The sequence below is a fragment of the Schistocerca serialis genome, chromosome 1, assembly GCF_023864345.2.
Source record: "Schistocerca serialis cubense isolate TAMUIC-IGC-003099 chromosome 1, iqSchSeri2.2, whole genome shotgun sequence".
NCBI classification, from domain to species: Eukaryota; Metazoa; Arthropoda; class Insecta; order Orthoptera; family Acrididae; genus Schistocerca; species Schistocerca serialis.
In genome coordinates, this window is record NC_064638.1 from 1,057,803,954 (window position 1) to 1,057,819,041 (window position 15,088).

Below are 15,088 nucleotides of genomic sequence, written 5' to 3' on the forward strand. Positions count from 1 at the left end.
AGTATGTGTATTACAACTAGCATTAGAAAGGTTTGCAGTGCAAAGGAATTTGAGACACGTGCTGAGAGTAGCATTTCTGATTCACGTTTCTTGCAAACAGGTGTTAGGGAATACGAAGTGCGACCTACATCTGTATCGCATGCGTTTCGTTTATAAGAGAAAACACACATGCTCTCAGATTGTGTTAGAGTGATTGAAGGTCTCTGGCGTAATATTGCATTACATAAACACATGTTAAAGACCCTTTCATATTTTCCATTGCGCTATCGAAATTTTAACTTCTACCGAATATTACATTAATATCGGTCAGATATCGCCGTAGTTCAATCAAGGGACAAAATCTTGTATAATAAGTGGAATAATTTCATGAATAAATACTTAGGTTATACTAGCTATGTACTCCAGTTAATGTCAAACAGGTGACAAGTGGGTTCCAATATTGATGTGTTGTGTCAAGCACCGACGGAAATTCCAGTTAATTTTACAATGACAGTCTCAGGAAACCATATCTTTACTGCAATTTTCTTAAATGATCTTATGAATATGACGCCATTTTTTATCTTTCACAGCTAGTGACAGTGATGGTGGGGGATAACGACTTCTGCCTGGACGTCTGCTACGGAGACACTGCGAAGAAAGCTGCGGAGAACCATCGGAAGGATCTGATAGACACACTGGACTACTTGCGTCAGAACCTGCCACGCACCCTCGTCAGCGTCGTCGTCACTCCACGCAAGTATAACATCCGTCTGCCCTCCTTGTTAGGACTGATAATGAATCCTCTTTCCTGGTAGAAACTTGTCACTCCTACCGGGTGAGTAGCACTGGAAGTTAATTTCAAATAGTACCGTAACTGTTGAACACTTATTTTTCTGTGCTACAACTACTTTGCTGAAAAAATAAACCACCAGTTCCGAATATATTAAAAAAATCTGAGGTCTACCAGTTTCGACTAATGTTTCACTTGGTCATGAGGCAAATATCAGGACTCGATATCCCTATTGGATACACCTGCACTCACCTCCCGGATCGCTGAAATTTTGCTGAAGCAACTGATACGTACAAGTGTCTGACTTGCTTCTTTGGGTTATTTATACAATGGCTTTATGATAACTACATTAAAGACCAGGTCAATCTGCGTGGACCCTCTATTGAATAGCCGTCTTGGCGAAATCAAACGACTACCTGTGTCTGTTGCATGTCCCGTCTACTGTTTCGGTTTTATTTTTCACCTTTCTAACGGTACAGTGCTGTTTAACCAGCTTTGACGCCTATGCGTGGAGAAAAAGGGATTATTAAGATCTATTAACGGTACATAATTGCAGTTATATTAACTGTAGTTGTTTCGGTACCTCGGTAAATGAAAAACTTAGAAACATCGAGCATTCAGCAAAATACTCACAACTCACCACAATATCACTCGTTCCGTAGCACGTTTCGGTATCAGTAACGGTAATGTAAAATTAAATGTTAAAAAGATCTCCAACTAATTTTACAAACTAAATCTGACCACGCTGACCGAGCGTACTTTCCCAAATGTCAGAGTCTGCGACAAGTTTTTCCTACATCAGGCGAAAAGAACAGAAGCGTCAGTAGGAGTCTATCACTTTCTCGTTCTGCTTTCCTTGTCGTTTTTCAGTGAGTGGTCGTTACAATTAAATTTCCGTTATTTCTATTGAACGAAACAGAATGATGTAGTTTGTTATGTGTTCCGTTAGCTGTGTTTATTATGAATATTATGAAAAAGATGTGAACTGAATGCCAGTTGCAGCTATTTCTTACAAAAATACCTTTGAATGGTTACAAGGTTGTAATGTCTCTAGTAAATCATTTATGGACCTGCAATTAACTACTTATTTCCGTTGAAAAATAACTGTACATTACAGTAGGTACAGTTAAGAAGAAACCCTTGTATTAGGCATTTCACAGTATTATCTCTTAGACAACATATTTTCGCTCATAGATTATAAAAAGTTTTTAAAGACAAGTAGTACGTTCATTTTTGTTCAAAAGTTAGATTCGTTAAGGGGAAAGTAAATACGCTGGAGAGTACTTTGAATCATTTCAACTTTTAGTATTATATTGTGAATATGACTATCGTTCATAAAAACGAATACATCGTTCAAAACATGTCTTTTAGAATTCCATGAAGTTTATTCCGAAAATAAAAACGAACAGAAGAGAAAAGGGCAGCTGTAGGGCCTACACTTGTCTTTCAGCTTCACTAGTGAAGGAACAAATAATCATTACATGAAAGGGATATTTATTTTCTGTACAAACAGAAACTGAGAACTTCTAAGGTGTGATACGAAACTGACGTCCTATCACGAGTGGGTGGGTAGAGCCCTAATGTATGAAGCTATGCTTAAAATATGAATGTTAATGACTTCGTATTCAATTGGAAACGCGATGTGACCGCAAGTAATTAAAGATATCGTCACAGCAACATACACACTTTCGTAAGTATGTGAAACGGTAAATGAATTAGCTTAGCCATGTACTTGAACACCAACTTAGCCATGTACTTAGGTAAATACTCAAAGAACCTTACCCAAAAATCACATACTATCTTATATTCAAGAATAAATGAGTGACTTAGATAGAGCAAGTAACTAATAGGAATATTGTTACTGCATATAACTAATAGGAATATAGTTACTGCACTGTACTCATGCTGTGCAAACCGATAAAAAAACCATCTAGATTCTCAGTACATGTAACATAAGTTCCAGTAAATAGCATGAAATTACAGGTTCTCTTAATGAGTATTGCAGAAAGACAATAAAGTATTCATAATGTAGGGGAGTATGATAAGGCCGAACACAGCGGGTTGAATAGATATTACTCGGTGTCGCAAATTAATACCTAGTTTATGAAGACGAGCGAACTGAATCTTCATGAACACACGTGCATGAATACCAGTTTGCATTACAACCCAATACAAGTTCTGCACTTGGAATAAATAACCGTTGGACTATTTAAGTCACATGACTTTCATGTCGCCTATTAACCACCTTGGCGAAGTAACTGGAAAGATCACCCAAAATCTTAAACATTGCAGACCTCCGAACCGTTTCGCGTCCGCTCCTAACACACAGCACAGTGAACCCATTCACAACATTGGAATCTGGCTGTTTTATTCTAAGGCATACCATCTTCTAGCGGTGTTTTGTTCTGACGGACAACGAATGTTGGGTAAAAAGGTTCCGAGCATTTCCATTCTAATGTTTTAGTCATATGGTCACCTGAAGATGTGGCCCTTAGTGCCACTAAATCAGCAGTGATCCAATAATGACGGACTAAATACAGCTGAAGCGGTTATTAATACCCAAGATGACAGTCGAATGGAAAGCCTAATTCAAATATTCACGACCTAGTGGCCCATACAAGTGCCAGAGACTCCCATTTCCTGAGGTCCTGTGCACCGGTCAAAGATGCAAAGACGCTCCTATGGTGCCACAAGGAGATAAATCAAAGATTTGGCGACTTTCAAAATCGGTTCTTCTCAACAAAAAAATCCAAATTCAGATGAGATGCCATTAAAAACAACAGGGAGAAGCTAGAGTATCTTAAATCCCTCTCTGAGAGTGATGGAGCGAAGCTTAAGGTATTGGGAGCATTCTGGAGAACGTATAAATTGCATAACATAAATACTGTAATGATTCATTTGAGAGTTACTATGTGTAAAACAGTGTTTCATTGCAAATCGTCCATCGATGCTTACGATAAATATGTGAGTACTCATTACGTATTCGATATCACTGCCTTAGTACTGCATTGTAATGTCCTTCGTAAGGGCATTAAACGAGCTGAAATAATACCAAAGTCATTCTGTGACTCCAGTAGTCCAGTCTTACGAAAATTCTTATCATAAATATTTACATGGAGCTGATGTAGAGTTAAGATACTATGATGATATACGACGCTCTACAGCGTTTCATTCTTTTGCAGACATGGACATCATCAGGAACTTCACTACGCGGTCTTTGTTGTGTGAGCTGGTTAATGACTTAGAGTGCCCCTGTATGTTCGGCCTGCGCTTCGATAACAGACGCCAGGAATTAAGTCGCGTCATGGACGACTGGCAGAAGGTGGATGAGCAGGTGGTAAGTGAATTTTGCATATAGTCACACAGTGGTTCACGTACCCTACCTGTTGCTGTCTGATACACACTGATCAAGGGAAACACGAAGATGAGCCAAAAAATTATGAGCGCCTGTTTAATAGCTTGTTTTTCCCTCTTTGGAACGAATACATCACTGATTCTGCGTATCAGAGATCCGACAGTTGTTGGTAGGTTTGTCGAGGTATATGACATTAGACGTCTACGCACAGGTCAGGTAATTCGCGTAGGTGATGGGTTGCTGATTTGCGTATGCAGTAATGGTGCCTAATAGCGACCCAGATGGGTTTCATAGGACGAACATCGGGCGAATTTGGTCGCCGTGACATGAACGTGAGTTCACTATTCTCAAACCACTGTATCACATTTAGGGAAGCATCCTACTCACGCCATACAAAATTCATATGCTTTCCATTGTGTGCCAGCCTTGTCCGCTGTAACTAGCTATGACGTCACGAATGTTGCGCAATACCTTAAAAATAAAATAAATAATCCGAAAAGTTAATAGCATGTCAGGAATGATGCTAAAATAATAATGGGTTAAGTTTCAGTTTGGTAACTTAAACAGTTTAAACAGTTATCGAAGTTTGGACGTTTTACGTAAAAGTCATTGGCACAACAGAAAGGAGCTAGAAACTTCAAAATTTATATTCAGATTCCCTTTTCATTGTAATTGAATGGAAACAGCAGGCTGGATCTCACAAAGTAATATTTTGATTGAAATTCATGATTTTCTGTTTTTGTGTCCTAAAAGTTCGGAAGCAAGATAGATTAAGTAAGTGATCAGATCAAGCTAGGATGTTTACATGTAGGTAGAATGGAGATACGCTATAATACCAAAGATATGAGAAGTTTCAAAAAGTTAGCTATAAAACTATAGCTGTAGCGTCTCTCCAAAGGGCAAGTTCGGAGCTCATCTATTGCGTGCAGTACAACTAAAATAATTCGCCCGCCAAAAGTATTTAACCTACACACATTAGAATTTTATTATAGATACTTACCTGTGTGCTGATTGCACAATTAAATCGAGAGCTTCATTAGTCTTCAGCGAATGAAGCAATTAATTATTTAGTAAATTGAAATGGTGTTTTGCTGGCCCAGCGGCTAATCAGTAAGAAATGTTGGCGGCTGCGCCTTCGTCGGTCCGCACCGCGGATATACAAATAAGAGCGCTGCGAGCTAGAGTCGGACTCCAGTTCTCTTCTAGAATCATATCAGCGCGCACTCCGTGTCGGAAGTCGCGTCGTGTTTGTGCAGTTGCCAGGAACAGCCTTGGATGCCGTAACTCGGCATGCATGTAACAATGAGTTCGCATTGGGATTAAGTGTTAGTTAAGGAACGACTCCATCGATTTAGTCTCAGTTTGCGTATGTCATATTTTCACGTGTCACCGCAGGACAGTCCTTCTACCATTACTAGCGTGGCCTTTGATGAGTACTAACATCAAATTTTGGCGATCATTCACTTTGAACATTTACGTCGATAACGGTTATTGAACAGTTTCGTTATCTAGGGATAATAGGATCGTGCAGTAGATTCTGTCCAGCTCTGATAGTACAATAGCTGATATGGATAATCATTTGTTTGGAATTTTACGCTTTATCGTTTCCTGAATATAGTGAAAATTGTCGTAGTAAACTGCATTTCCTATGAATCCAAGACATCATCCTAAATCTTCAGAGTAATGAACATCAATAATCTATAACTTCTTTTATTCTCCATCAGAGTGGTCACAGTGAACTCTAATTACAGGCATCACGTTTTTGCTAATCACTTTCTGGTTGCCAGCATTGTAATTAGAGAGCTTGTGTTGAGAACGGCAACAATATAATTCAAACTCTTACACCCGCCGCCCCACACATGGACAATTATATGGCTGAAAAGTGACATCGCCGTCGGGGAACACATCAAGAACGAAGAGATGCAAGTGGTTCACAACTGTCAGCATGTCTTGGATTACTACCACAGGTCCCATGAAGGCGCAGGAAAATGTCTCTCATAGCGTAATACTGCTCCCACAGCCTTGCATCCATGGCGCGCTTCACGTTCCGAGCCGCCATTCATCTCGATGACAGCGTTTGTGGAGATGACCATCAACCTAGTGTAGCAATAATGTGAAGCATCCGAAGAGCCGACACGATTCCATTGACCGACGGTCGAATCACGATGGTCCTATGCCCACTGCAATCGTAACTGATGATGTCATTGTGTCAACATGTGATCCGGAAGGATAGTCTGCTGAGGAGCTCCATGTTCAACAATGTACGATGAACGGTGAGGTCGGAAACACTTGTGCATGCACCAGCATTGTGCTCTTTCGGCAGAGATGGTACAGATCACCACCTATCCTACTTTAAAGAGCAGGCAAGCCACCAAACCCCACGTTCTGTGAAGAATCGTTGACTTCCAACCATTTATGGCCTAGTGGTGGTTTCAGTGTCCTTATAGCTCTTTCCGTAGAGGTTCACGACAGTAGCACGTGAACATTCGACCGGCTTCGCCGTTCTCGAGATACTCGTTCACAGGCTCTGCGTAATGACCCTTTCTCAAACTCGCTTATCTCAAGGGATTTCCCCATTTGCAGCCCATATTTTTGCTAGTGTGATTCCCCTTCCTTGTCTGCTCCGCTTACGTAATTTGTTACCGCGTCACGTGCCCGCATCGCCACCAGACGGCTTTCTGCATCACGGTGGGCAATGGTCGTAATGTTTTGGGTCATCAGTGTATCTTCAGCGTTAAAACTTACACTGCTGGCCATTAAAATTGCTACACCAAGAAGAAATGCAGATGATAAACGGATATTCATTGGACAAATATATTATACTACAACAGACATGTGATTACATTTTCACGCAATTTGGGTGCGTAGATCGTGAGAAATCAGTACTCGGAACAACCACCTCTCCCCGTAATAACGGCCTTGATACGCCTGGGCATTGAGTCAAACAGAGCTTGGATGGCGTTTACAGGCACAGCTGCCCATGCAGCTTCAACACGATACCACAGTTCATCAAGAGTAGTGACTGGCGTATTGTGACGAGCCAGTTGCTCGACCACCATTGACCAGACGTTTTCAATTGGTGAGAGATCTGGAGAATGTGTTGGCCAGGGCAGCAGTCGAACATTTTCTGTATCCAGAAAGGCCCGTACACGACCTGCAACATGCGGTCGTGCATTACCCTGCTGAAATGTAGGGTTTCGCAGGGATCGAATGAAGGGTAGAGCCACGGGTCGTAACACATCTGAAATGTAACGTCCACTGTTCAAAGTGCCGTCAATGCTAACAAGAGGTGACCGAAACGTGTAACAAATGGCACACCATACCATCACGCCGGGTGATACGCCGGTGTGGCGATGACGAATACACGCTTCCAATGTGCGTTCACTGCGATGTCACCAAACACGGATGCGACCATCATGATGCTGTAAACAGATCTGGATTCATCCGAAAAATGACGTTTTGCCATTCGTGCACCCATATTTATCGTTGAGTACACCATCGCAGGCATTCCTGTCTGAGGTAATCGCAGCCATGGTCTCCGAGCTGATAGTCCATGCTGCTGCAAACGTCGTCGAACTGGTCGTGCAGATGGTTGTTGTCTTGCAAACGACCCCATCTGTTGACTCAGGGATAGAGACGTGGCTGCACGATCCGTTACAGCCGTGCGGATAAGATGCCTGTCATCTCGACTGCTAGTGATACGAGGCCGTTGGGATCCAGCAAGGCGTTCCGTATTACCCTCCTGAACCCACCGATTCCATATTCTGCTAACAGTCATTGGATCTCGACCAACGCGAGAAGCAATGTCGCGATACGATAAACCGCAATCGCGATAGGCTACAATCCGACCTTTACCAAAGTCGGAAACGTGATGGTACGCATTTCTCCTCCATACATGAGACATCACAACAACGTTTTACCAGGCAACGCCGGTCAACTGCCGTTTGTGTATGATTAATCGGTTGGAAACTTTCCCCATGTCAGCACGTTGTAGGTGTCGCCACGGGCGGCAACCTTGTGTGAATGCTCTGAGCAGCTAATCATTTGCATATCACAGCATCTTCTTTCTGTCGGTTGAATTTCGCATCTGTAGCACATCTTCGTGGTGTAGCAATTTTAATGGCCAGTAGTGTACTTTCCAATATTCTCCGGATTCTGGCGCAACCTTAGTTTTCTCCATCTATTTCTTTTCCTGTTTGCAACAATATCACATTTCTAGAGGAAACAATGGGGTATAACATACACTCTAAGACAAAACGAAGCACCACGAAGGAATTATCCAAATGGGACGGAAATCGGTAGATGTGATTTACGTCTACAGACAGACAAATTATTACGAGGTTTTCTTTCGTGCTGAGTCACAGTCATACAGCATTTTTGAAATAATATACCGCCATTTGATTGTGTATTACTGCATTTTTCTTCTGCACAATCTAGACTTCGGCTTTCACGCCATTATCGAGTACAATGTTCTTAGACCATTGACATCATTTTGTTGTGTACTGTGCATGATGAAAAACACTCAGTTCTACACATTTGATTGATGTCGATTGTAAGCAAATGTGTTGAACTGTGTATTTGTCATCTTGCACAGTACACAGAAAAATGATATTAACTGTCTAAGAACACTTGTAATTAGGCTGTTTAGGTTTTTATGCTGAGGGAATTAGATTAGCAAATGAGACACTTATAGTAGTAAAGGAGTTTTGCTATTTGGGGAGCAAAATAACTGATGATGGTCGAAGTAGAGAGGATATAAAATGTAGACTGGCAATGGCAAGGAAAGCGTTGTGTGTCAGTTTAGTGATGACCAGAATAAGTAAGGAGAGAACTGTCTTAGTACGTTCAGTTTTGCTCAGCTATTTGAAAATCAAATAACGTAAGAATTTTTCCAGCTCTGTCATTTTTTACATACAAAGGGAAGTTTCACACTGTACTCGATAATGGCGTGAAAGCCGAACTCTAGAGTTTACAGGAGAAAAATACAGTAATATACAGTCAAATAGTTGTGCATTCTTTAAAAAAGTGATTACAGCTTGAGAAAACATCGGCCTCACAAACTGAGCAAATCAGTAACACGTTGGTTCCCCTCTGACCCTTATGTAAGCAGTTATTCGTTTTGGCATTTACCCGTCAGTGGATGGTGAGCGGTTAATAATATTGTTTATGGTGAACATTCCCAATGCAGTCATGTATGTTTCTGGTTTATCTTCCTTACGCTTATTTTTTGCTGTTTTAAAAACGCCTTCTTACGATAGGATTTCCCCTGACTTGTGAATGTTCATTTTATTGCAGAAGAATTCAACACAACAGCGTCAGGAGTATAATTCAGTCCAAGACAAACAAAAACAGCACACCACAAAGAAATTAGCCGAATGAGACGGAAATCGGAGATGTGATGTACGTATACAGACAAACAAATGATTACAATATCAGAAAAAAATGGGTGATTTATTCAAGTCAAAGGGCTTCACAAATTGAGCAAGTCAATATTGCGCTCTTTCACCTCTGGCATATATGCAAGCAGTTGTTCGGCTTGGCACTGACTGATAGAGTTGCTGTATGTTCTCCTGATGGATATCGTGCGTAATTCTGTCCTACAGGAGCGTTAGATCCTCAAAATCCCAAGCTGATTGGTGTTATGCACATAATGCTGCCAGAGTTCTCAACTGGAGAGAGATCCGGCGACATTGCTGGTAAAGATGCATTTTGGCAAGTATAAAGGCAAGCGGTAGAAACTCTCCCGTGTGCGGGCGTGCATTAGCTTGTGAAACGTAAATCTAGGATGGATTTTCATGATGGGCAACAAAACGCGGCGTATAATATCGAGTTACTACTGTGCTATAAGGGTGCCGCCGTTGACAACCGACTCTTGTTTGTCGGCCCGTATTGGGGGCGACAGTTAAGTTGGTACCCTACCGTATCCAGGACTTCTCCAGGCACGTCTTCGCCCTGAAATCTCCTTGAGAGGTGTAGAACTGTCTTTTGTGACTAGTGTCGCTTCGAACTGATTCCTGATGACGAGCGGAGAAGTATGTGGAGACGCTCAGGACAGCGGTTTGGTTCCCCTCATGGCCAGCTAGCCTGAGCTTACATTGCAGCAGGATAATCCCCGGCCACACACGGCGAGAGTTCCTACTGCTTGCCTTTATGCTTGCCAAAATCTACATTTGCCAGCAATATCGCCGGATTTCTCCCCAGTTCAGAACATTTGGAGCATTATGGGCATGGCTACAATCAGTTCAGGATTTTGAGGATGCAATAAACTCAGTAAATCAATGCTAGGCCGAGAAACTGCTTGCATATGGACCAGAGGTGGAACAGCGTGTTATTGACTTGCTCAATTCGTGTAGTTCTTTCTCTTGAATAAATCGTCCAATTTTTCTGGTACCGTAATCACATGTTTGTCTGCTTAACTACATCACATCTACCAATTTCAGCTCCATTCGGGTAATTCCTTCGTGATGAGCTGTTTTCGTTTGTCCTAGAATGGATTATGTTGCTAGCGCCATTGTGTTGGATTCTTCTGCAGAGAAGTGAACTTTCACTAAACAGGGGGAATCTTATTGTAAGAAGGCGGTTTCTTTAATCAAGCTTATGGAAGGTAAATCAGGAGCATAAATGATCGCATTGGAAATGTTCAAGTTAGCAAATATTATTATCCGTTCGTCATCCACTGATAGGTAACTTCCTCTTCGATACGCTATCAAGTATACCTCGCTTGTTTTACACGTGCTAGTTGTCAATCCGAGTCTCCAACTGCCAAAACACACTCAAAGAAAGTATGTTCGTTAGCAGGAAGAGTATTTGACAAAAACGCTACTTAGCTGATAACTACCATCGTAATAAAAAGTATCATCTCCCACAGAGGAAACGACATCGCGGGACAAAAAGCAAAGTACGCGCAGTTAATACAACATGTAGCAATACTTTTTTGCAGCCCGTTGCTAATGGAATACGTCTAAAATCCACATGAGTATCCAAAGTAGCATTAAGAAACAACATATTAATTTTAATACAATTATCACCGATGTAACAAAAATATACATGTAAACAACACTTCTTCAACCATTTGTTCCTATTTGGAAACTAAAACGATATCTGGAGGTCACATTCGGCGAATACGGACTCCAAAGACAGTGAATAGAGTGCCGTAAATCGCATCATTATTATCACTAATATACCGCGGATGTGGTCTGTAATAGTGCTAGCCAGGCATTGTCATAAAATTTCGACTGTCATGGGAATTGTGAGAACTGTGTTTTGTTTCCGAGTTCTACTACAGTAACACCAGTCTTATGTGGCTACAATATTGGCATTTGGATAAGATTTTCTTTATTGTAGTCTTTAATTCGAATAATCTGAACGATTATATTTGACACGTGTAGTGATTTCACACACCATTGTAATAAAATTTAATCTGAATAACGACTATGAAATTCTGTCCTCCCAAATAAGACCATTAAACTGTACAGGAAATTAGATAGCTTTTAAAAATTATCAATTTTCTCTATTAAATAAGTCAGTGATTGCGTAAGTAACTAATTAACACATATAGTTTATAACAATTATCTATGGCTTTCTTCACAGCGAACTTACGCCATCTTAGGATGCATTTTGCATAGCTACATCGTAGAGATAAATTAAGCTATGACTACAAACAGATTTACAGAACAAGATATATGTTATGTGAGCGTTACAATAAGCTCCAGTGCTGAAGTAGGCCCTAAGTGAAATCTATTGCAGAAGTGAGGTTTCACAGGAGTCTACTCTAAAGCAGAAGTGAGATATAAAAGGGCGGCTATGTCTTTTATATTTTCTAACAGTCAATGAGTAGAACGAAATTGCTACAGCGATGTCTGAATTACGCATGGAAACATCCCTGGAACCTAATTCGACCAACAGTAAAATGACATGTTATAGATGGTTTGTGACAACGATATGAGTCCTGTGTGTGCATACATACAGCTTTATATAAAACCGTACGAAAAAAATCTTCTTGGATCAAACACTTATACATTTCATATTAGCACGATAATTGGAATACCTGCCGCAAATGGCAAATACAAACTGCCTGGATGTACACAGCGACCTTTTAACATTTCTGAATTATTGTAATACACAATGAGTATAGCTAGTATGCGGGACGAAGTGGCACAAGTTGGACACTGAGTAGTATCGAAGAGTGATGGAATCTTAACGGGAGACACTACCCTGTAGGGGATTCGGACTGCTCCTCGTTGCTTGAATCACTAAAACGCGCATATGTTTTTAGTTCAAATGCACTCGTACTTCGATTGTAAAATGGGGACGCCTTACCAAACGCCCTTGATGTCAGTCGTCTTGGTAACTTTTGAAACTTAAGTGTAGTAGCTCTATTGAACCCACAAAAACCGAGAAGATACACTCCTGGAAATTGAAATAAGAACACCGTGAATTCATTGTCCCAGGAAGGGGAAACTTTATTGACACATTCCTGGGGTCAGATACATCACATGATCACACTGACAGAACCACAGGCACATAGACACAGGCAACAGAGCATGCACAATGTCGGCACTAGTACAGTGTATATCCACCTTTCGCAGCAATGCAGGCTGCTATTCTCCCATGGAGACGATCGTAGAGATGCTGGATGTAGTCCTGTGGAACGGCTTGCCATGCCATTTCCACCTGGCGCCTCAGTTGGACCAGCGTTCGTGCTGGACGTGCAGACCGCGTGAGACGACGCTTCATCCAGTCCCAAACATGCTCAATGGGGGACAGATCCGGAGATCTTGCTGGCCAGGGTAGTTGACTTACACCTTCTAGAGCACGTTGGGTGGCACGGGATACATGCGGACGTGCATTATCCTGTTGGAACAGCAAGTTCCCTTGCCGGTCTAGGAATGGTAGAACGATGGGTTCGATGACGGTTTGGATGTACCGTGCACTATTCAGTGTCCCTTCGACGATCACCAGTGGTGTACAGCCAGTGTAGGAGATCGCTCCCCACACCATGATGCCGGGTGTTGGCCCTGTGTGCCTCGGTCGTATGCAGTCCTGATTGTGGCGCTCACCTGCACGGCGCCAAACACGCATACGACCATCATTGGCACCAAGGCAGAAGCGACTCTCATCGCTGAAGACGACACGTCTCCATTCGTCCCTCCATTCACGCCTGTCGCGACACCACTGGAGGCGGGCTGCACGATGTTGGGGCGTGAGCGGAAGACGGCCTAACGGTGTGCGGGACCGTAGCCCAGCTTCATGGAGACGGTTGCGAATGGTCCTCGCCGATACCCCAGGAACAACAGTGTCCCTAATTTGCTGGGAAGTGGCGGTGCGGTCCCCTACGGCACTGCGTAGGATCCTACGGTCTTGGCGTGCATCTGTGCGTCGCTGCGGTCCGGTCCCGGGTCAACGGACACGTGCACCTTCCGCCGACCACTGGCGACAACATCGATGTACTGTGGAGACCTCACGCCCCACGTGTTGAGCAATTCGGCGGTACGTCCACCCGGCCTCCCGCATGCCCACTACACGCCCTCGCTCAAAGTCCGTCAACTGCACATACGGTTCACGTCCACGCTGTCGCGGCATGCTACCAGTGTTAAAGACTACGATGGAGCTCCGTATGCCACGGCAAACTGACTGACACTGACGGCGGCGGTGCACAAATGCTGCGCAGCTAGCGCCATTCGACGGCCAACACCATTGTTCCTGGTGTGTCCGCTGTGCCGTGCGTGTAATCATTGCTTGTACAGCCCTCTCGCAGTGTCCGGAGCAAGTATGTTGGGTCTGACACACAGTGTCAATGTGTTCTTTTTTCCATTTCCAGGAGTGTATTATCCAAAGACACACATTACTATTTTCTGATAAATTAGAACCTTACCATTGTCATACATCTTATTGATGTGTCGGCAGCTGGGCCAACACCTTGTAGTTCGAGATGGCTGAAAATGCACGCTAGACTAACGCAGACGGGCGTGAAGTACTGGAACAGGCTACGTAATTAATACTATGAAGAAAAGGACGTAGCTGGATTAATACTTATCTTTAATCAATCATTGTGGTACATCGCTCTTGACGATACACAGGAGACTTTAATTACAATCACTGTAAGGCTAATGGCGCCTTGCTAGTTCGTAGCCATTAACTTAGCTGAAGGCTATTCTGTCTCTCGGCTAATGAGAGAGAAAGGCTTCGTACATCTAGTCGCTAGCTAGGTCGTCCGTACAACTGGGGCGAGTGCTCTATCGTATCACGAGACCTGCCTTGTGGTGGCGCTAGGTCTGCGATCACACAGTGGCGACACGCGGGTCCGACATGTACTAAATGGACCGCGGCCGATTTAAGCTACCACCTAGCAAGTGTGGTGTCTGGCGGTGACACCACACTTATTACAGCAGATAAGTAATAATTATTTCATATTTACTTGCAGCCCAAGTGTGCTAGCCATGTTCGCTTTTGCTGTCGCCTCGGGTAGTTTCCGGGTGTTGGGGGAAGATTCTTTTCCCTATCCTCTTAAATGGCTAGTGGAACAACCAGACTCATCTCAAAGGCAGCAGCTCACGTGATTGCCTATGTTTTCCGGTACTAAGATGGAAGTTCCAAAAATACTCGCGGGAAGCAGAACCTTACAGAAGGTTATTACCGCGAACGGAAAAACGCCAATGAAACTGCCTGTGAGTCTGATTGACTGAAGGGTCTGAATGTTAGATAATTTCGTGGAGCGGTTTGGAGTGGCAACCAGTGGCCCTCTGGGGCGAGATTTGTATTTTAACGTAGTTCTGGAGTTAGTGATCCTCTACGATTAATGAATTTCCATTTTCATTACGGAAATCGTGCAAAATATTCGAATGGAGCTCCTGTATCCAGGCATCAAATGGCTCTGAGCACTATGGGACTTAACTTCTGAGGTCATTAGTCCCCTAGAACTTAGAACTACTTAAACCTAACTAACCTAAAGACATCAGACACAT

General features: G+C 42.7%; 1 protein-coding gene across 1 annotated transcript in view; it reads left to right on the forward strand.

The window, feature by feature from the left end:
- LOC126415503 (phospholipase B1, membrane-associated-like) overlaps positions 1-15,088 on the forward strand; it is a 153,444-nt gene that overhangs the window by 116,964 nt on the left and 21,392 nt on the right. Inside the window, exons 5-6 of the mRNA XM_050083434.1 lie at positions 574-732; positions 3,952-4,106. Coding sequence (XP_049939391.1) covers positions 574-732; positions 3,952-4,106 — 314 coding nt within the window. The remainder of the gene's footprint in view (positions 1-573; positions 733-3,951; positions 4,107-15,088) is intronic.